Source organism: Rhipicephalus microplus, chromosome X, assembly GCF_043290135.1.
Source record: "Rhipicephalus microplus isolate Deutch F79 chromosome X, USDA_Rmic, whole genome shotgun sequence".
Lineage (NCBI taxonomy): Eukaryota > Metazoa > Arthropoda > Arachnida > Ixodida > Ixodidae > Rhipicephalus > Rhipicephalus microplus.
This window is the reverse complement of record NC_134710.1, coordinates 292173622-292197192: the sequence shown is the minus strand read 5'-3', so window position 1 is coordinate 292197192 and position 23571 is coordinate 292173622. Positions and strand designations below refer to the sequence as shown.

At 43.0% G+C, this 23571-nt stretch overlaps 1 protein-coding gene across 3 annotated transcripts in view; it reads left to right on the top strand.

Moving 5' to 3' along the window:
* Nucleotides 1-23571, top strand: part of LOC119161409 (uncharacterized) — a 72622-nt gene that overhangs the window by 2489 nt on the left and 46562 nt on the right. For 2 of the 3 annotated variants that reach the window (XM_075879329.1, XM_037413864.2), the window contains exons 2-4: nucleotides 7466-7707; nucleotides 16152-16403; nucleotides 16475-16590. In XM_075879329.1, coding sequence (XP_075735444.1) covers nucleotides 7485-7707; nucleotides 16152-16403; nucleotides 16475-16590 — 591 coding nt within the window. In that variant the 5' untranslated portion in view covers nucleotides 7466-7484. The remainder of the gene's footprint in view (nucleotides 1-7465; nucleotides 7708-16151; nucleotides 16404-16474; nucleotides 16591-23571) is intronic. The other variant, XM_075879328.1, reaches the window with a different exon arrangement.

Sequence of the window (23571 nt, the reverse complement as noted above, 5' to 3'; positions counted from 1 at the left end):
TTCTGCCGTGTTAGTTCATAATTCTTGTGTCTGTTTATTGGTTTTCTTCTGATTCACTAGTGCAGATTATGAACGTATTTACTCTGTCTATAACGGTTCAAGACAATGTAACTATCACGCTGCTGCTTATATTGGTGCATACTTGATCAGCGCTAACAGTTGAGCAAGCATTGGCTTCGTGGACCATTTTCAGTGAGTCATCATGGAAAAAAGTTAGCTGGGGTCATGTGGGCTGGTAGAGAAAGGAGGCTCAATTCTGTTAAATAGAAAGAAAAAGGGGGCATGATCAGGTGGGGATCACACAAGATCTCTGAATGACGAGTCACTCTGTGTAAGTGGAGTGGGTTGGTGTGCAAGGTGTATTGTAAGCCATGATATGTCCTGACTCACCCTTTTCCCACTACAGCAGCATTTGTCTGCTGGGAACTCTACTGAGAGTCTGTTTAAACTAATATTTAAAAGCTTAAATGGCATATTCAATGGTGTAAATTTTTAAATTTTTTTCTGGCAGCCATATTGCAAGAGAAGGCCTATACTATCATTCGCTCAATTGAGCTTTTTTATGCTTGCTTTCAACACCACTACCACAATTTCTTGTGCTAGGAACGCTCTGTTTGGAAAGAAGTTTTCAGTGCCATGGGAGTTAAATAAATTGGTCATAGTCTTAAAAAACCAACAAAATAACAAATGCAGACCATTTATTTATTTATTTATTTATTTATTTATATACAAATACCTCACAGGCCTCACAGAGGCATTGTGTAAGAGGAGTCAGATTCAAACGAAGAACATTGTAGGCTAATATTAAAAACTGCAAGTACACCAAAATCGGAACAAAGCATGGTAACGTCAAGAACAATAGCAAGTACAGAAAAACAGGTGCAAGTATGCAGCTAGTGATATCACATGTTGGATTACAAGGCATTATGATTAAGCTTGTGTGAAGTACAAGCAGGGAAATACACAGTGTATTATACAAACAATGCATAAACAGTGCACTAATGGTTCGAATGACCAGGATTAGCTACAATAACAGTGCAAATCTTAACCAAACCTTAACATTATCAAGTTGCTGGTGATATGAAAAAACAAACAAACAAAAGAGACAGTGTATGAATCCTTGAAACAAATGGACCAGATAAGCATTATCTATAAAATGGTTGACCAAGTTCTCGTGAAAGTCATCATGGTTACATTGTTGGGCAATGCTGTTTGTAAGATTGCTCCATCGCCAAATGGTGCATGGGAGTGAAAAGAAGTTGAAAGCTTTTGTGGAATCACCCCATGTAGTGCTTGCTGGCTTGGAATATCCATAAATCTGATTGCTCTTGGCAGTAGTGAACAGTTGTGCCGGTGCTTTGTCACTTCCATGCATTGGCCAAGTCAGCGTTTAGTATAGTTGCACACGTACTTAATGGAAGGGCAGGTACATTCAATACTGTACAGTACTTGCTGATTCAAGATACATGAAATTTTTATTTTAATGACTTGTACACCTAATTGCTCAAGATAACCATGTCATGTCATGATGAATCTTAGCCAGAAATTGTTTCCTACCCATAAATTGTCCTATTTCACTTGAGTGCTCTACGTGCACTTTCCTCTTACTGCAGCAAATCGCAATATAATGAAATAAATATTTTAGATAAAGGCACATTGTTTTATAGGCTTACTAAAATGCTGCTTAATCGACCATCTGTATTTACAAAATAAATGCAAGTTTCTGTTTATGGTGTAACTTAACTGCTTCTTACTGATTCCTAAAAATTTCTCAAGTTTTCAAGACAGAAATAATTCACATCACTATATTTTTATGTTAGCTTTTTGTCAGTCATTTGTATTCAAGACTTATGTTCTTATATGAAAATTTTTGAGGTAAATTACCTAATCACTCAGCTTTTTTATACATAAAATACAATGAGACGTGGTAACATTACGTTATACATATTTGATTGACCGAACAGTGCCTATATGTGAAGTTAGGTCTGAATTACAAATAGTATATTAGGCACATCTTTGCGATCTTAGCTTAAAAGGGCCCTGCAACACTATTTAATCATCTGATGGCTTCATGAAAAGAGTTGCTGTAAAAATGTTTAGAATCTGTCAAGTACGAGTGGAGCTACGGGGATTCGTTGCATGCTTGAAGTGTTTTCTCTCTACTTTTGCACCAGCAAGCGCTCTCAATACTTTGCAAAGAAGGGGATGACAAGGGGTCAAGTGATGGGTCTCTTCATCAGCACACATCATGACCTAAACACTTTCTTTCATTTTTTCTTCAAGTGCACAGCTTACTTTCAGTGTAATCACAAGTACCTGCGCGGGCTCATGGTGGCATCTCGATGTGGCCGCAATAACTGTGCAGTTAACGGTGCTGAAATTTGACAGTGGCTGTGGATATTAAGTATATGTCATAGTCGTTTATGGCATCATTTGTCAAGAGAAAAGGGAATGATTTTAGTAAACGTTATAAAAATTATAAGCTCCAGGTCGCATGCTGCGCTATAACCTTTGGCTGGCATGTTCTCAGGAGCCTCAATTACCGATCAGCAGTGTTGTTTGACCATGCTGAACAAGTGTTGCAGGGCCCCTTTAAGTTGGTTTTATTAAGTACAGTGGATTCTTTAAAAGGGCACTCTAACACTGGTCCTGTTTTTCATTGTTGTGATTATACCCACTTTGGTGGTCTAGTGGCTAAGGCACTCGGCTGCTGACCCACAGGTCACGGGATTGAATATTGGCCACAGCGGATGCATTTTCAATGGAGGTGGAAAAGCTGTAGAGGCCCGTGTGCTCAGATTTAGGTGCATGTTAAAAAGAACCCCAGGAGGTCGAAATTTTCGGAGCCCTCCACTGCAGTGTTTCCATAATCATGCAATCCATGCATGCAATTGCACTACTATCTGTATTATGCCGTTTTATGTACTAGTAACCTACAAGTTTACAATCCATACATGCAATTGCACTACTATCTATATTATGCCGTTTTATGTACTAGTAACCTACAAGTTTACCTCGTTGCCTTTTTATTTGCTAGTTAATTGTGTGTTTAAGTTATAGTCTGGTAAGAGAAGATTATTAGTTGAGAATAGGGCCTTCTCTAAACAGCGCACAATTGTTGAAAAATAGCATCTGGCATTTTCGGTATTGTATCTGCTGGTACGTCAAGTTTCTGTAAGCTGATTTCATCACTGTGGGATGTGTGCACTTGAATTGAAAGGGCAAGTATTTCGTCCTCTTAACTACTCAGATATGACCAACCTAATTACTGACTTTGGTAGCTTAGCAGGTAGAGTGTCGCTTTGCTAAGCTCAAGGATGTGAGTTGGATTCCTTGTTTCAAGGACCACATTTAAATGGCAGTGAAATGCAATAGCATGCATGTGCTTAAATTTAGGTGCACATTAAAGAACTCATGTTGTCAAAATTAATCCCCACCCTCTATAACACACTTCATAGTCATATCATATGGTTTTGTCACATAAAACCCTATAAATTTATAAACCAACCTAAATCTAGTTGACTACCTCCATTGGGTATTTTTTTGTAAACATTAGTAAAATAATTATATCAATTAAAGTTTCTATTAATAACTTTGATTATTATTGTACTCACCTGTAGCAGTAATGATATAGCCTTGGAGCATATACCTGTTTTGGCGGTGATGACAAGAAAATCCTTGTTTCATCACTGTAGTCAGTTACAGCCTAAGAAAAAATGTTGCCCAAAGAAACGCTGCGCGCCTGCCCTTCGCCTGTGAAGGATAGTCGTGCTAGCCGGCTTGTGCTCAAAACACGAGTATTGTTTCTCATAACATGTAAATACTATATGAATAAAACAAACTTTTCAGCTAATTAAGTCTTTAATTTTTAATATTATATTTGTATAATTTTTACCCAGCCAGACAGATCTCTCTGTCAAATAAGTTTACATGTAAATACTATGTTCATGAGAATAAAAAAAACTCTCAAGGCAAGTGACATTTTATGTCAAAGTAAAAGGTTAATGCCTAATAATGTCTACAACATCAATATGATATTCAGTAGTGCATGTGTAACAGAGAAATTAAGGTACATGTAGACCACAATTTGCGCCACCAGTTGGACATTCCGGATCACAATTTCGATGATACAATAGGTCCTCAGTGTAATTAATACTCAAAATATTCATGAAAAAGTTTTTGTGGCATTCTCAAACTATTTATGAGAAAAAAACATTTCGTTGCATTGGAAAACGAAATAAAATTAAACCTTTGAATTTCAGTTTGGCTAACGAAAAAAAAACAAAAAAAACTTGGATGTCAGCCTTGCAAAGACCCAAGTTCTGCTTTCACTGGGCTGTGCCCTGCTAAAGCCCTTTGCTCTTCAGCACTGGCTGGCTATCGAGCTGTAAATGCATGCAGAGGCTACATTAAAAGGTTGTTTTTGTAGGCGGTTGTTTAGATTGTGCTTATGGTATGCAGACAGCTACAATGTGCTTTTCTTTTAAGCTAAGCATTTTGTTCACATGAAACAAGCATTATGAGGTTTCTGGGGTGCTATTTGAACAATACACATTGACCTAATGTTTTAATTAAGTATCCCTTTAAAGGTTTATCACTACTACCTAAAACGTCACGTTTGGCTGAGCAGCGACGTTGGAATGTTTTACAAAAATTTTTAGGACAGGCTAGTTTTCAAACCAAAACTTCTTAGAAACGTGTGTTCATAGGGAAGTCAACTATCTGAAACACTTGAAAAATGCTTGGCATTTTTCAAGTGTTGTCGCAGCTCACATTTTTTTGAGATTGTCGATAACTATAATTTCATTAATGAAAATGCCAACTTTTTCCTCCACAATACATCACCGTTTCTCCTCCAAGATACACCAGAATTAGGGCAGCATTGAGAGTTCAATCAACCAGAGGACCAAGCAAGATTTCGTACTGGTTAATTCACAATAGACCATGTTCATACTATCAATCAGGTGACAGAGAAATAAGTGGAATACAACCAATCCCTATAAATAGCCTTCATGGATTACGAGAAGGCATTTGACTCAGTAAAGACATCAGCAGTGATGCAGGCAGTACGAAATCAGGGCATCAACCAACCTTACATAAACATTCTGGAAGAAATCTACAGCGGATCCATAGCTACCATAGTTCTCCATAAAGAGACAGAATGCCAATAAAAAAGGGTGTGTGGCAAGTTTGCATGGGTCCAGGTGCTTAAACGACAAGAGATGTGACGTAAACAATGACAGCACATTTATACGACATGGACACAAAATATAAAAATTTACAATAATATAGATGATCTCGAAATTTCATGAGGCACAATTATTTCTGCAGTTCATTAGTCTCGGTACGTGCTTCCCCCGACCCTGACATAGCTCAGCCATTTAGCACACCACTGCACGTGAGTCTCTGTCGACAAGATGGTCCGACATGTCGCTGTGTCGCCTTGAGGTTATGGTGCTGCTATCGCAACAGTCCTTGGGATGGCCGCTTTGCTGTTGCGTGGCTGGCCAGACGCATACTTGGCCACGCCTAGAACACCAATAGGCCAGTCCTGCAAGCATCAGCTTGTCTGGCTTGGTGGCCCCTGGAGCCACAAACTCGCTTTTAGGTCTCGATGGTGACACTTGCATCGTTGTCGCCCATTGTCGCTCGTCGTCCGAGTTCGCCTGCAGTCTACCCGTGAGAGGTTCGGCGCTGCAACGGACCGGTAGCCGTTGCGACCCTCGTGCTCTCCTGCTGTCAGACTGACTCAACCCGCCTGGCTTCTCGAGCATTCCAACAACCGTTCTCTTCTTCCTGCTCCCTCACGAGCGGTGTCACCATGGACCATATACGCACTTCTTCTTCTTCTCCAGTCATTCAAAAGTGGTGTTTTCAAATTTTCTCCCACTTATTACAGGTGTAAAGGAGACACAATCTCTCCAATGCTATTCACCACGTGTTTACCGGAGGTTTGTAGGGCCCTAAACTGAGAAGTGTTAAGGATAAGAGTTAATAGAAAGTATCTTTGTAACCTGCAATTTGTTGATGACATTGCCGTGATGAATAACTCAAGGGATTAATAACAGCTCATAATTACCGAACTGGATACGGAAAGTAGGTCTGAAAATTAATGTGCATAAATCTAAAGTCATGTGCAACAGTCTCGGGAGAAAACAGCACTTTGCGATAGGTGGAGAGATGCTGGAAGTTGTAAAGGAATATGTATATTTAAGACAGGTAGTAACCGCGGAGTCGAACCATAAGAGTGAAACAGCTAGGAGAATAAGGATGGGGTGGATTACATTCGGCAAGCATTCTCAAATCATGAATGTTAGTCTGCCACTAACCCTCAAGAGAAAGGTATATAAGAGCTGCATTTTGCCGGTACTTACCTACAATGCAGAAACCTGGAGGCTGACAAAGAGGGTTAAGCTTAAGTTGAGGACGACGCAGCGAGCGATGGAAAGGAAAATGATAGGTGTAACATTAAGAGACAAGAAGAGAGCAGAGTGGATCAGGGACAAACCAGTGTTAAGGATATCATAGTTCAAATCAAGAAGATGAAATGGATATAGGCCGGGCACAGGATGCGTAGGCAGGATAACCATTGGTCATTTAAGGTAACTGACTTGATTCCCAGAGAAGGCAAACGCACGAAGGGGAGACAGAAAGTTAGGTGGGATGATGAGATTAAAAAGTTCGCAGGAATAACGTGGCAACGGAAAACACAAGACTGGGTTGATTGGCGGATCATGGGGAAAGCCTTTGCCCGGCAGTGGGTGTAGTCAGGCTGATGATGATGATACCATAATAAAAGTACAGTACATGAGCATCCTGAAAGTAAAGCAGCAAGTGATAATTTCATATTGTATATACTGTACCACTGGTATTATTGACCATGAACTTGTGAAATAGAAGAGCAAGATTTTTTCACAGTGCAACTGCACAGCATGCAATAGTCGAATAGTATTTTGCAGTAAAGACAAATTGTACATACCTTTTTTTTTCATGCATTACACTTCCTATATGGAAGTGTAGTGCCTATTGAAGTAGTGGCTTATTGAGTAGGCTATAGCACCCCTGCTCTTTTTCTTTTTGCCGCACGTCTGCTTTTCTATTAGCTTTTTTTCTGGTCTTTTTCTCTATTCCTCCTCTCCTTAGTATAAGGTAGCAAACCGTACGCTACAATTCTGGTTGACCTGCTTGCCTTTCTCTCAATTTTCTCTTTCTCGCTGTTAACAGTGCATGAAAATAATGCAGTCATGCCTGTATACCTTTGTTCCGATATATGTCAGTCAATGTTTGGTCGAATTAATCTGGACCACCACTGTTTCTTTTAGTCATTATAGAATTCAGAGAGCTTGCGTGTTGTACTTTATGAGGTGTTCTGCTGATGAATGGTATGGATAGACAGTTTCTTCTTACAAAGCGATAACATGTTTTATGTACGTAGTGACTGAGTTTGTGCCATTCTGTGTTTCAGAAAGACCTAAGGTTCTGCTATGTCTGAGAACACGGATTTGAAGTCTGAGCTAGTGCCTGAGGTTGAGGCCCAGGTTGCACCAAATGCACCCTCGAGAGAGTCTTCCCAATCAAGTGATGCCCCCAAGAGCTCCTGGGTGAAGTTCGATGATGATAGTTCTGCAGCAGCCACAATTGAACCTTCACAGATACAGACGGTCGAGCCTCCATTACCCGTTAAGATGGATGCCCTGCTCAAGAAAGGTACATAATTATTGGGAAACACATTTTGTTAATGTATTAGCTAGGCCTGAAATGACAACAGACTGGAAGTATAGTAGCAATGCTGACAACCATAATGAATTGAAATACGTGTTTGAAAGGCTCTTGCAACACCTTTACAAGTAATTGCTGAATCATAGGCATGCGCACAAAGAGGCAGGGAGTCGAGGGGGAAGGGGGGGTGGAGAGCTAATCATCTGACGGGTCACCTAGTCTGCCCCATACCTTTACATAGTTTGACTCGCCTAGTTTAAAGTGCAATTTTAAAGTCCACCATTACCATCAAAAAACCTGCATATAGCCATGCAGGTTTTTGATGGTAATAGTGGCCGAGGAGCATTGATGTTGCATTTCAAGAGCTGTGTACTTCCCATTTTCACCTCCTCAAAGCCAGAGATGTAAGGGAGGGCATTCTTAGTGGCACATTATCGCTCCATTTTCATTTTTGCATCCACTGTAAAGCTCGCTTTCATTCTAACTCAGCCAACGGCAGGGGGAGCCGCGACGAGACTCGCCCTTCTCTAATTGGGAACCTTGCGCATGCCTATGCGCTGTTACGCCTAGAAGTCCACACAGAGCATCAATGCCTCTGCAAAGGCAATCTGTGTCAAGGCCAGTGATCGAGCCGCCTGACGCGATCAACTCAACGACGTCACCAAGCGGCGGCGCCGGTCTGTCTTACGCAACGCACAGCAAGCTTCCTCAGCCCACGAGCCCGATGAAGCAATCGACGCCTTCCAGTCTGGCGAGTCTTACTCATTGCGTGGCAACATCACTCGACCTTGGGTGCAACCCCGCACAGCGGCTCCGGATGCGATGATCATGACGCAGCCCAGTGGCGAATCTCCATTGGAGGGTTCTGACATCATGGCTAGTGGCGCTTCTGGTTGGACGTTGGTTACGCAAAAGATCCACCCGGTGCCTATAAAAAAAGCCAAGCGGCCTGTCGCCAGCACTTGACCTATCAGTCAGAGAGAAGACATCTCGTTGCTTCGAGCCCCTTCGCTGTCGGCGCGGCCGGTGTCCTTGTAAGCGGCGAGTTTCGTGGTGCCCATGGTAACGTCGGCGGCGGTGTGCTTCGTAATGGATGGCAGCTGCAGGATTTGCTGGCCTCAGCGACATTGATGCGGTGAGTGCCTGATGTTTTCCCCTCAGTTCACCAGACTACTCTAGCACAGGTTATAGTAGTTTAGAGAAGGGCTGTGTGAAGCATTAGAGTGAGCTTTGATTGTTTCAACCAAGACGGAGCGCTTTGAAACCAAAGTTAATGCGGAGGGTGTAAATACGGCAGTGTTAAAAATTGCTTGCACTTCTTGCTAGTAGACTTATAGTGGGTACGGCAAGTAGATTCTTAACAGGGGCAAACAGCAAGAGGCTAGTGTGAACGGTGGAGAACCTTAAAGTAAAGGAACTCATCGAAATTTGTGAGGAACTTGGCCTTACTTTGGGCCATCGAAACGAAAGCAAGCGATCCTTGAGATCATGAAAGATGAAGGAGTGTCGGCTGAGGAAGTCAGTGAGGCCTGGGCGGATATCAAAGCACGCCGTGAGGAGGCTGAAAGGCGAGATGTAGAAGTTCGCGAACGCGAAGAAGCTGAAAGGCGAAAACTTTGCGAATGCGAAGAAGCTGAAAGGCCAGAAGTTCGCAAACGTGAAGAAGCTGAAAGGCGCGAACTTCGCGAGCGCGGGGAGGCCAAGAGACAGGAGCACCTCGAGTTGAAACAAATAGAATTGGCAATTTTACAGTGTTCACAGGCGCCTAGCATAGCTTCTGCGACAGTTCAGGTCAGCGGTTATAGAATTCAGGACCAACTGCCACCGTTCATAGTAGGCGAGGACATGGCAAAGTATCTCGTCAAGTATGAACATGTCTGTGAGCGAAATGCTTTGGAGCAGTCTCTTTGGGCACAGAACCTGTTAGCTCTTCTTCCCGGCGAAGTGTCCGACGTGATAACGTGCTTGTCGAGGGAAGCCTTTGAGATCTATGATGAGGTTAAGGGAGTGCTCTTGAGAGGTTATAAGTTGTCCCCGGAGGCTTTCAGGCAAAGGTTCCGGTATGCTAAAAAGGGGAATGAGTCACACGTTGACTTCGCGTTTCGTCTTAAAGTCGATTTAATTGAATGGCTCAAGGGCGAAGGTGTTTATGGCAATCACAATAAAGTGGTAGAATGCATTGCATTGGCGCAATTCTACCGCTGCATCAAGGAGGATGTCAAGCTGTGGCTGCATGACAAACTTAGTGAAATACAGCTAAACAAGGCAGCAGAGTTAGCTGAGGAGTATTATACTCGTCGAAAATTGCATAGCAGGGCAGTGTGTGTTGAAAAGGATGAAATGAAAGAGGGCCTTCAAAGAAACCTAATCAACGGAAACCCGCTACGCACCGTAATTTCAAGAAGGACCCGTCTCTTACGAAGGACACTGTAGGGGAAGGGCAAACGGAAGCGGAGAAATTGAGTGAGGTTCCTAAACAACGCACTGATACCAAATGGGGGTTTGAATCACGGAAGCCGTTAATTTGCTACAAAGGGCACATCGCGATAAACTGTAAGCAAAAGTTTGCTTTCGCAACAATCCGAGAATCGGAAAAGAACATGTGGTTGTTAGAGCCATATCTCCAAGAAATTACTGTGAATAGGAAAACGTGTCGAGCACTTCGAGACTAAGCGGCAACCATGGATGTTGTCCATCCTTCGTTGGTGTCTCCGGATGACTTTACAGGAGAATGTGCGTGGATCAGACAAGTCGCCGAGGAGCAGAGTGCTTGCTTACCAATCGCTACGGTTGTCATTGAAGGCCCGTTCGGTAAGCTTCGTACCGAAGCGGCTGTGTCTGCCGCGCTTTCTCATCATTTTCCTTGTCTTTTTTATAATAACTCAGAGCAGCTTCTCAAAGAGCAGGGTAAATCGTTCTCCTCCAACTTAGCGTACATGGCCCTCACGCGATTGCAAACGCAGAAGCTTTCGCAGGAACTTGATCTTGTTCAATGTGGTGAAGCACCGAGTGCAAAGAAGAACGGCTATTTGGCCTCGCCTTTCATTTCACATTTCTTCTAGCACCTTCGTGCTCGCGCTGCAGCCCTTATTACCAAGTGCAAAAGCTGCTGATCTGTGTGACCTTGGCGGCGAGGCGACGGAACCTCAGACACGAAATTCTCTGTGTGAGTCATTTGAGCAGTCACTCGAGAGGCTTGTCGCCGAAGCGACTGGCGTGGTCTCTGTCGGCGGAGGAGACGACATGGCGCCATTGAGTCAGAGCGAGAGGGGTGCAACGCTTTCGCCTGTAGCGGAAAGTTAGAGTGAGCTGTTGAGGGTTGATCGAGAAACGCTCATTCGAGAGCAGCGTGGAGACCTCTCGATTAAAGCAATAATGGAAAGCGTAAACTTGAGAAAGATGAAAAAGAATGTTTCGTTTTTTGAGAAGGCAGGGTTCCTGATTGGAGCTACACAAATGTGCAAGGTAGCAAGCATGAGCAGCTCTTGGTGCCACAAAAGTATCGTCGCCAACTATTGAAACTGGCGCATGAAAACGCGTAGGCAGGGCATCTCGGCATAAAAAAGACCAAGGCTAGAGTTTCCCTTGATTTTTATTGGTTGAAATGCTAGAAGGATATCGAAGACCTTGTACGCTCATGCAACACTTGTCAGAGAGCAGGGAAATCCACGGACAAGTGGAAGGCACCCATGAAGCTTGTGCCAATTATCACAGAACCTTTTCGGCGCCTAGTAATTGATATCGTCGGGCCATTGCCAGAGTCAAGGCAAGGTTGTCGGTACATCCTGACAGCCCTATGTGTTGGCACAAAATTTTCGGAAGCGATACCACTTAAGGAGCTCAATTCCCCGCATGTCGTGGATGCACTGCTATCTATATTTGCACGCGTCAAATTTCCTTCTGAAATCCAATGCGACAATGGTAGTGTCTTCACCAGCTGCCTTACCTCTACCTTTTTGGATAAATGTAGAATAAAAGTAGTGCACAGCTCAATCCATCACTCGCAATCTAATCCAATAAAGCGTATGCATTCTGTTCTAAAACAGATACTGAGAGCTCTTTGCTACGAGCACAAATGCCACTGGGAAGTGTGTATTTCTCCCGCTATGTTCGTTTTGAGATCAGCTCCTCATGAGAGCACTGGTTTTAGCCCTGCACAGCTTGTGTATGGCAGGAGTTTGAGAACACCATTGCGAATGCTACGCGAGTCCTGGGAGGGATTCAATGAGGACCCTAATGTAGTTGCCTATATTCTAGACCTCCTTCAGAGGCTTGGAAAAACGAAAGATCTTGTGAAAAGCCACATGAAGGCTGCACAAGCGTTGTCAAAAAAGTACTACGAAAAATCGGCGAAGAAGCGCACCTTTGATGTAGGTAGTCAGGTAATGCTGCTGCGGCCGTCCAAAAAGAACAAGCTTGAAGTTCATTGGGAAGGTCCTGCCTAAGTAATATCGAAGCTTTCTTATACCAATTATGAAGTGAAATTAGGAATGCAGCCGAACAAAATTTACCACAGTAACTTGATAAAACCGTATGTTCAACGTCAAGCGGTCGTAAATCTGCTTTTGAATGCTTCAGAGGAAGAGGGAGCAGAAATTTTGACCTCTAGTGATGTAATCGAAAGGGGATAGGAGGTAATCTTGGAGCAGTTGAACCTAGAGCCTTGGTTAAGTGAAGTCCAGAAGGAGGACCTGAGAAAGATTGTTTCCAAGTTTGAAGACGTGTTTTCGGACCGTCTTGGAAACATGACAGTGATTGAACACAATATCGAGCTAACTTGTGAGGAGCCAATCTGTAGCAAGCCATATCGATGTTCCCCTGTGCAAAAGCAGATCATGAAAGAGGAGATCGATAAAATGCTGGAGTTGGGAGTCATAGTACCGGGCGAGAGTGACTATACATCCCCTCTAATATTGGTTCAAGTGCTGGGAAAAGATCCGAGGCCATGCATTGATTATCGGTGTTTTAACGCTATAACTCGAGACCAAACTTACCCGATACCAAACCTAGAGGAAAGGGTAGAAACTGTGTCACAGTCTAGCTATATTTCCACGTTAGACCTCTTGCGAGGGTATTGGCAAGTCCCCCTTTCAGAGCACGCTAGCCGCTATGCCACATTCGTTTCTGCATTCGGAAAGTATCGTCGACTTAAGCTGAGCTTTGGATTAAAAAATGCGCCTTTTTGTTTTTCAGGCTTAATGAACTATCTTCTTAATGGCCACTCTAAGTTCGCTCTGCCGTATCTTGACAATGTCGCCATCTTCTCAGACAACTGGGAAGAACATGTCAAGCATTTATGAGTCATGCTGAACAGGTTGAAAGAAGCTGGTCTTACCGTGAAACCTACTAAATGTCGCTTAGGGTGCGGCGAGGTGTCTTACCTGGGACACGTTGTGGGGCGTGACCGGTGTAGACCTTCAGAAATTAAGGTAGCCGCCATCGTGAATTATCCACGACCAACCACAAAATCTGAGATAAGGGCATTCTTGGGCCTAGCTGGATACTATCAGCATTACGTGCAAAACTACTCTAGCATTGCCAGCCCTCTAACTGACGCACTTCGAAAGTCCGAGCCGGTTAAAGTAGTATGGGACTCAGAAAAGGAGAATGCATTTTGCAGCTGAAACAGGCCCTAAGCAAAAAGCCCGATCTCATGGCACCCGATTTTTCTAGGAGATATCCGATTCAATGCGACGTGAATGATCGCGGCATGGGAGCTATATTGTGCCAGGAAGATAGTGCTGGTAATGAAAAGCCTGTTTTGTATTTAAGTTGAAAACTCAGCGGCAGGGAAGAGACATGCAGCACCTCTGAAAAGGAATGCATTTGCCTCGTGTGGACGGTTCAAAAGCTAGCCTGTTATGTCTGCGGTTCGAAGTTTGGGCTCGAAACGGACCACTGTCCTCTAACCTGGTTAAATAACATGTCGCCTAAAAGTGGCTGGTTACTGAGGGGGAGCATGATACTCCAACAGCACAACTTTGACGTTCGCTAAAAAAAAAGGAAAGCTAAACGCTAATGCAGACGCATTGAGCCATGCGTTTTAGTTAGTACCTTCTCCATCTTTCGGTTTCTCTCTGGCGATTTGGGGCAAAATTTTGTCCTCATCACGGCCTTAGCTGAGCACTCTCGTCCAGAGTGATATCAAGGGGCCAACTTTATGTTGTATTCTACTTCATTACGTTGTTGTACGTGTAAAAATTTGAGTTCTCATTTTAAGAGTCTTGTGTCCCACATGTGCCTCTTGATGTAGAGGGAACGAAATTCCGATAGACACGTAGCTAGGTATATGTTGTACTATACTTTGTCTGGTGTTCTGTCGGGTAACCGAGGGCACTTGCTTGTGTTGTGTGTTGTCTGTTGTTGAACCATTCTTGACAAGCTGCAGAACCATCGACAAGTGCTGAGACCGAAAATCGTCAGAAGAGATGAGCGAAGCAGGCCTACAAGTTGTGGCGACAAGCCAGTGGAGCTGGGATCCGTCCTCAAGAAGGGGATGTGTTCACAGAACTGAGTCTGGAGCTACAGTGTCCCCATGGCCCTGGAGGCAAACCTGGAGGGACCTGAAGAACGAGCGCGCCCGACATCCGAGCCACGTGGAAGCAGCTCGTCTTTCTCGTGCATTGTCTGGTGTGTGTGTGTGTGGGGGGGGGGAGGGTGCTGTTATGCCTTGGAGTCCACACCGAGCGTCAACGCCTTTGCAAAGGCAATCTGTGTCAAGGCCAGCGATCGAGCCCGCCTGACGCAATCAACTCAACGACGTCATCAAGCGGTGGCGGCGGTCTTTCTTACACAACGTGCAGCAAGCTCCCTCAGCCCGCGAGCCCGATGAAGCAATCGGCGCCTTCCAGTCTGGCGAGTCTTACGCAATGCGTGGCAACATTACTCGTCCTTAGGTGCAACCCCGGGCAATGACGCAGCCCAGTGGCGAATTCCCATTAGAGGGTTCTGACATAACGGCCAGCGGCGCTTCTGGTTGGACGTTGGTGACGGAAAAAATTCACCCGGTTGCCTATAAAAAAAGCGAAGCGTCGCGTCGCTAGCAGTTGATCTATGCGTCAGAGAGAAGCCGACCGACGTATGCATGAGAAAAGACATCTCGGCTCTTCGAGTCCCTAAGCTGTCGGCCCCCAGTGCCGAATATGTAACGCCTCTATTTCTATGCTGTACATAACACTTGCCTTAACTCACCGTCGTCTCGTCCGCTCGTCTATCAGCTCTGCGCAGAAGCAGTCGCGAGCTGAGTAACACACAGTACCTAACGGCTGGTGACCTTGGCGGTGGAGTTCGGAGCAGTGGCGCCTTCGGGACCGTGTTGGTGTCGCACTTTCGTAACAGCACCGAATGACCCCATGATAGGAGTTTATTGACACGCAGATCTCTTTTGGCAATAGCTTCTTGGATCTATCAAGTAGAAGCGAAGTTAGAGATTTCCCGCAGGCCTTGAGTGCTTTCTCTCTTTTGTCCTCGCACTGGAACCTATGCAGTGCGAGGATAACAAAGTGGCATGAAGTTACATCGGTGCACATTCTGGCCTTGGCTTTTCTTTCTTTCTTTGATTTTTTGAATGTGTCAACTGCCACTTGTCAGTTGACACATTCAAGTGTCAACTGCCACTTGAATGTGTCAACTGCCACTTTGAATGTGTCAACTGCCACAGTGCGGTGCTAGCGTATGATGGTTCCATGTACCAGCTATGGTCTCTAATCGGACAGGATATGCATGATGCAGGACAAAAAGTGAAACACAACTGTTGTTTCTAAAGTCTGGGCTTTGTGAGTATCTGGTGTGTACTAGCTTTGTCGTGCATCAGCTTGACCAACTTGTATAGATGCCAAGCAAGATTATGCATTTTGATATTGTCTCAATGAGCTAAGCATCAACTGATGTATACAAGAGAAGTGACTTAGACATGTGAAGGGCAAACTTGTTTTCACTAACGACTTTACATAATTGTTCAAGATTTTCACTTTTGAATAATTAAAGAATTAGCAGCCAAAATAAAAAAGTAGTGCATTTTCTAGATTTTAACCCTTTTCATAATATCAGCAAATTTAATCAAATAGCACTGGCTTAGAATGTTTCTCTGTGGTTGCTGAGAAAGTTAATCTGTTCTAGTGTATTTAGATATAAACTCTTGAGCTAGCTTTTAATGGCAGTAGCACAAGAAAACAAGGGCCAGGTAGATTTCGTGACTCAGAAGTGAATGTGATGAAAATGTCAGATAATTGGGAATCAGGATGTTAATGTTCATATTGGGAGCCGCTTAGCTCGGACTAGAGTGTACTCAAATCAGCACATCACACTGTTCTTATGTTACCATTCACATGGTCGGCTTGTTTTCATAGCTTACCCATTGCCCTTGTACTCATTGGGAGAAGCTGTTGGTAAGTCTTTCCACTTGTACTGAATGGGATTCCTGTCATTTGCAGTGCCTTCTCCTGCTGAGTTGCGGACGGACCTGGGACCCTTGGCTCCACCCAGGCCTCCAGCTTCTGCCAGCTTCTCTGTACCACCTGTGGCTGTCTGCCCGCCTGCACCAGCCAGGCTCAAGCCCCGGGCATCAGCTGAGCCACAGGTTGTTAGCAACCACGTAGCACCTACAGTCACACATAGGCTGGAATCGGTTGCTGTGCCCCTCAGTGAGCGCCTGGCTACAAGAACTGCATCTGCCACTGGTTTTAGTGAGTTCTTTTAGCCCATATATTGCCTCAGGACCACAAGTCTTCATTTGTTGCTCTTCTGTCTTCTGCAGATAATGGTGACATCATTGTGAATGCGCTGCCAACTAACAGGCGTTGCGCATGGATCACCAAAGCAGAGTTCAAGCCCGAGTTGGTGCCAGAAGAGCTTATGGCCACCGGTCTCACGGTTAGTTTATCTTTTCAGGGGGGGGGGGGGGGGGGGAATAAGAAAGGCTTTCATTGACCTAACCTTGCTTGGCATGTGCTTGGCTGTTGTGTTTGTTCTACTTGCCTCCCTCCTGTTTTAGGACATCTGAAGGGAAACACTCATCAGGCTACATCAGTGCATTATATATTCAGCTCTATTTCTGCATTTGGTCAAAGCCAAAAGAATAGTTGTAATGAAGAAATAGACAGCTGAAATAACCCTGCTTGAATACTGATCCAAAAGTATAACAGTAATGATGTCATTGTGTGATGTTCAGGATCTAGTGAAAAAATTTTTTTGTCATTTTTATCCTGAGCTTGACATCGCATACTCATTGACATCATGTAAAGCATTGACGCTGGAATGACTGGATGTGTGACCCCGTCTTTCTTTTTTAAGGTTTTTTTTGGGTTTACACACATCTGCTTTCAGTAGTCGTGACCTATGTTTGGATTTCTGGAGGTGGGAACCATCACCCTGCCTGAACGAGCATTTCCCTTAGTGTTCCCTAGAATACTTATGCAGCTTCTCACCTTATAATACAGTTTAACAACATGTTTTTTCACTGGTTTACAACTTTTCGGCATTTAAGTTTCAAGCCTTTTGACAACCAACTTGGACAAGCAACACGGAGGTTGCCAAAGTTAGTTCACTGTTCTTTCACCATACTAATGGCCTTTTTTTGTTATCTATGAAAGGGACCACTTCATTTTCAAAACTGAATTTATGCCGCAATGGCAACAGGCGGCGCTCATTGACGCTCCCATGTTTAGTGCACATATTTGCTCTATACAGTAGACAAAGAAATGACCGCCGCCTGGCTCAGTGGTAGAGCACCGGACGCATTATTTGAAAGTCGCAGGTTCAGATCCTGCCGGTGGCAAGTCATTTTTTTATCCACTTTTCTTGCTCCACATTTCCATTACAATTGCTTTTAATAATAACATCCCCTATACTTCTCTTGGCATTATCTATTAGTTCTCATTAATATTGAGTCATTAGGCCTTGTTACATGAGATTGTCATATAACCATTTATGCAGAGCTACTATTGCCCTCTCACTGGTTACTGAAATTGCTGGCAATAAAGTCCACATAACCTGATTATTGCAATACTGGTGCAATCATTGAGTTGTAATAATCTGACAATTGGAACTTTGCTACATTTTTTAGTGCAGTTAAGAATGTGTACACAGCTTTTATGTGCAAAGAAAATTTCACCACCTTTTTTTTTTGCTATCAACCTTTTTTACACTCATAAAAACAATTTTAAGTGCTGATAACACATGTGCAACAATCATGTTAGTAAATTGAACTCTCATTTGAGTGAATTTCAAGGGACCCAAAGAAATAGTTCAGCTAACTTGAAATTCACTAAACTGAATAGTCACCAAAATACAAAACAATTGGGCACAGCAGAAATCAAGTAAAACGGGTGCAGTGTAATTTACTTGTGTTCTGCAATTTCTTGTTTTCATTTGGACTGGTGCCCTTAAAGCACTAGAAAAGAAAAAGCTGTCCAGAGAGTTTACGCTTCTGTGCCCAGCCTGTGGCACAGCTTGCTGCTTTGACACGAAGTCTCGCAACATTCTAATATCTTAAAGCCTCGGCTAGAGATACAGGGTTTGAATCAGCCTCGGCCATCATCATCATCAGCCTGACTACGTCCACTGCAGGACAAAGCCCTCTCCCATGATCTGCCAGTCAACTCGGTCCTGTGCTTTCTGCTGCCATTTTATATTTACAAACTTCTTAATCTCATCCGAGATATATGAGTGAGCTTTGAGTAATGCACGAATGCCGAATGCTGCCGTTTTTCTAATGTGAGCAATATGTAGAGCGAAGTTAAGGTTAGCGTCGGGGTGAACGCCAAGAAAAGATACACTGTCGCTGATATTAATCAAATGAGAGTCAACTGTGAGCTGTGGTGAGGAAGTTAACTTGCATTGAGCTGATCTAAAAACCATAAACTTAGATTTATTCGGATTAATAATTGAGAAATTTTCCTGTCACCATTTTGACACGCTACAAAGTACAGCATTTAATTTATTAGTGACGTTGTCAATACATCTATCAGCAATGGAAATGGTAGTATCATCAGCATATAAAACGCTGTGAGCCATGTGTATAATGTCGGGAAGGTCATTAATGTAAGGTAAAAAAAAGTAACGGACCCAGTAATGACCCTTGAGGAACCCCTTGATTTATTGTTTTCGTAGAAGAAAATGAGCCCGATATGTAAACAGTATGCTTTCTGTTAAGGAGGTAACTATTTAAAAATTTGATGGATGGACCTGTAATATCAAATGATTCGAGTTTCTTGGATAAAATGAGATGATTAATGGTATCGAATGCCTTTGTGAAGTCTAAGAAAACTGACCCTACTACAAATCCTGCATCTATGGAGTGTTTGATGAACTCTGATAGGGAAAGAATAGCAAGGTTAGTAGAACTTCCAGCGCGAAAGCCAAATTGACAGGGCTTCAGTATATTAAATTTATTAAGGTACTTGTTTAGCCGAGTTATTAATAGTTTTTCAATGACTGCTCAGGGAAGAAAGAATACAGATGGGGCAACAGTTAGTAGATTGCTTGTCACTTTTTTTAAAAATTGGAAGGACTTTAGCTATCTTTAGAGAAGTAAGGAAACTGCCGTGCTTGAACGCAAGGTTTATAATTATAGAAAGTGGTTCAGAAATAATGTCTACTGCAAGTTTTAAGTGTCGTGCTGAGATTTTATCTCTACCAGGGCCGGTTTCTTTGAGACTTTTGATTGCTGTAGAAACATCATCAGGGCTCACGGGGAAAAGAAAAAAAGAATGATTAGAACATTGTAGATTACAGCAAGAACTGCTATGTTTTTCACTAAAAATTTCAAAAAAATAATTACTAAAAACATCAGCAACACTTTCAGAGTTATCATGTGTAATGCCTTTATATGCGACTTTCTGCAAAGGTGAACTATGTATTGATTGATTTAAAAAATCATTTAAGAGTTGCCATTGTCTTTTAGAGTTGTTTTTTTTCACAAGATATTTGGTCATCATAATATTTTTTCTTGGCATTTTTCAAGAGACACGAAAGAACATTCGAATATTTTTCATAGCGTGAAGCTAAAGCAGTGTTAAATGGTTGTCTTTTGACTTTTCTGTACAGGTTATCTTTTTTACGCATACTTTTTAGCAGTCGCTCAGATAACCATGGGTTCTTAGGATATTTGTAGCTCTTTTTACATTTGACTGTTTTAGTACATTCTTCTACGGCTTTAAGGAAAAGGGAAGAAAACTTGTTGAATGCCTGATCTACATTGCATAAGAACGTAACACTGGACCAATCAGTTTTAATAATGGCATTGAAAAACAATTCCTGGTCAAGTACGGAAGTAACACGCATAGGTGGATCAAATTGCTTCACGACATTGAAAGCAAGAAATATGGGATAATGATCAGTGATGTTCACATCAATTACTCCTGCAGAGGGAGAGGGCGAGAAATTACAGATGGCATGATCAAGCAATGAAGCAGCACCAGACATAGGACATCTAGTAGGAGATGAAATGAGAGACTCAAAACCGTATCCACTGAAGCAGTCATTATATTCTGTGCATGCACAATTGTCTGTGTTAGCAAGTTGATGTTGATGTCTCCAACTAAGACAACGCGCTTGCCTTCAGATGATAACTGATGCAGAATGGTATCTAGGCGAGAAATGAAATTCCTCATATTCGAAGAAGGCGAACGGTAAATACACCCCAGAATAACTTTGTTATTATCGTTTTAAAAAGAATTATCTAATTCAATCCACACGGATTCGCTATGCGAGATGCCTAAGGAAAGATCTTGTCGGCGGGTGTAGGACAGATCTGGGGCGATAAATATTGCTGAGCCACCATAGCTGCCTGAACAACGGTGACAGTACTCAGCTTCGTACGATGGCGGGCCGCGTACGGCGGGCCGAACAGATTGACGTCATAAGTGCAGAGCCATGTTTAAGAGATGCAAATGATGGAGAAAGAATGTGCGAGTGAATCTATAAAGTTATAAATATTATCCGAATTTTTGCGGAGGCTACGCGCGTTGAAATGAACCAAGGAGCGATTGTTATCATCTAGCATATGTTTAGCCTTGTCAGGGGATAGCAAAGCCATGATGATAAGATGAAAGTGAACGAGTGTTCAGCACAAAAATGGGCGTAGGACTCAGTGGCTATGAAAAGATGCTAAGATCACTGTCTTTGATAATGCGATATACTCTGCCATCACCAGACTTCCGGGCGTTGATCTGGCAATTGTCTGTCCACAGAAATTGCCATTTGTGCGCTTTTTTCAGAGTTAGGGCCTTAGCAAACAATCTTTCGTTCTCTGGAGACAGGTGATCATTGGCATAGATTGCCTTACTTGAGCTACCGGAGAAGTCAACATCATAAGTGTTCGGACGGGTCTTACGCGCTTTGCGAACAAAGTCGTTTTTCTTTTCACAGCAGAACCGTGCAACAATGTTCTTTTCATCTAATTTCGTTGAAATGCGATGAATTGTGTCAAAGTTGCTGGGCGTGACAGGACACTGAATAGCTTCGCCAATCTGCATCACAATGGCCGCATAGTCCTCACCCTAAGTGACCGGAACGCCCTTGATTTCAACATTATTGAGCCTCGAGTATTGCTCCGACTCCGCAACCCTTCTAGTCAGTGCCTCATTTTGCGCAACTAGTTCCTTGTTAGCTAGTTTCAATTCATCCTGCTTTGTTTTGATAGAGTCGAAACTGTCACACAGAAATTGAACACTATCACTGAGGGACGCATGTTCCCCGAGTCCATCCTGTGCTAGCTTTTCTTTAATTTTAGCTGTTAGTTCATTTGCAAGGGTATCGAGACTAGAGCGAACCAAAGACTCAAGTGCTTCAATTTTTTTGGCCAATTCTACGTTGGTTGGCATGACAGCAAATACACAAACGATAGCAAATACACAAACGATAGCAAATACACAAACTAAGATAAACACGAACTGGGAGGCAGCAGCTGCGGTAAAAGGGAACACACTAACGTGAGCAGAAAACAAGGACACCAACCTGTAGAGCAAGTAGGAAGCATTCATAATGGGATCCAAGAACCACTTGCCACAGCAGCCGCCTCGAAAATGATGCATTTCCACGGGAAGCGTCGTTATTTATCCTTGTGACGTCACGGTAGTAGGCGCCCTCTTTCGAATGATGACGTCGTGAATGTAGGCGATTCACAGGCCACTGGACTTGACAGTTGATGAGCCGCACACGTTCCCTGAAGACAGCTGTATCCAGATAGCTGCAGAGCAAGTAGGAAGCAATCAGAATGAGATCCAAGAACCACTTGCCACAGCTGCTGCCTCAAAAATGATGCACTACATGCCCGGTCCATGTCCATTTTCTCTTCATGATTTCAACTATGATATCCTTAACCCCGGTTTGTTCCCTGATCCACTCTGCCCTCTTCTTGTCTCTTAAGGTTACACCTACCATTTTCCTTTCCATTGCTCGCTGCGTCGTCCTCAATTTAACCTCCCACATGCATACACCTCAGCCGTAACACCTTCTTATTCGCACTTTTCTTTCAGTTTTGGATGAACATTGGAAATCACTTTCAGATCTGATAGCTCTGTGCAGGTAATGAAGCACACGAGGCTCATTTTCGTCTCCCGCATGGTCACTTTGCCTCGGCGGCGGTGCATGCTCAATCAATGTTGCTCCTACCATCGCCAATGGATCGGAAATTTGGGAACGGCATGCATAGACTACACGAGTATTGCAGAGCACATAAAATCTTTAAATGGATCCAAAAAATAAGCCTGGGTCTGCACATTAAGTTCATACAACTATAGAAGTTCATTTAATTGAAAGATTTATGCATAGAATGTATAAGGAAACAGCTGAGAATTTTGTTTGTTATTCTGAAGTATTCATAAGACCGATGTTCGTACAACTGAGAGTTTATTGTAGTACTTTCTTATTTTCCACTGCACTTTTGTTCAGGCAAATATGTAATATGCAAGGGCTATTACACTGCATTATTTCCTGCATGTTATCAGGATCAAATTGAGGAAAATTTTATAATATTTTAGAGCAGGCAGTAGTATATGACATAATCAAACCTAAGAAACGGAGATAAACATAATTCAGACCTGTGCACAGTAAGTAAAGAAATAATGTAGTACGTTTCTAGGGTATTACATCTCTTTTTATCAGAAGTTTTGGCATAATAGAACTGATCCAGAATACTAAACATTTACCATTTCTGGTGCATCCCAATATCCAGCTACATTTCATGTAAGCAGTATTTAAGTGAATAGGCACAGTAATGTCGCAGGAAGTTCAGGGAACACATATGCGGTTTTGTAACCTTTGTTATTTTGTCAGAAGCACATTGAGGCTTCTATATCTCAGTTAAAATGACCATGAACAGCCCTGCAAACTTTATCAATAAAATGTGTACACAGTACTGCTATTGGGAAACATATTAGTAATACGCAGATAGAGAGATTCGAAAGACTCTGAGGACTACATAATACAGTCAACTGCCGATTTTTTGGACACCCGAATTTTCGGACATGCCTGATAATTCGGACATCTTCGCGGCATTGCCACGAGGCCCATAGAATCAATGTATAAGGAAGCCTGAAATTTCAGACGCTCGAACCCCCCGGAGTCCAATTTTCCGGACTTTTTGACGTGACGGAAGGTCGGGAACTACCACTGACCTCCAGTGGAAACCACCACAACTGTGTCACACGCAATTACGATCGCATAAATGAGTGCGTCGGTCTACTGTGGTGGCATCTGTTGCTTGGACTCATTGATCGTTAGCGGAGAAACACGCACGGCCTCCGAGATTCTAACACTGGCCGTGTTTATCGTGCAAGGGTGCTTTGCTGACAATCGAAACTATCCACCCGGAAATTTTTTAGTGCCAATAAAGTTCCTTTCGCTTTAGCG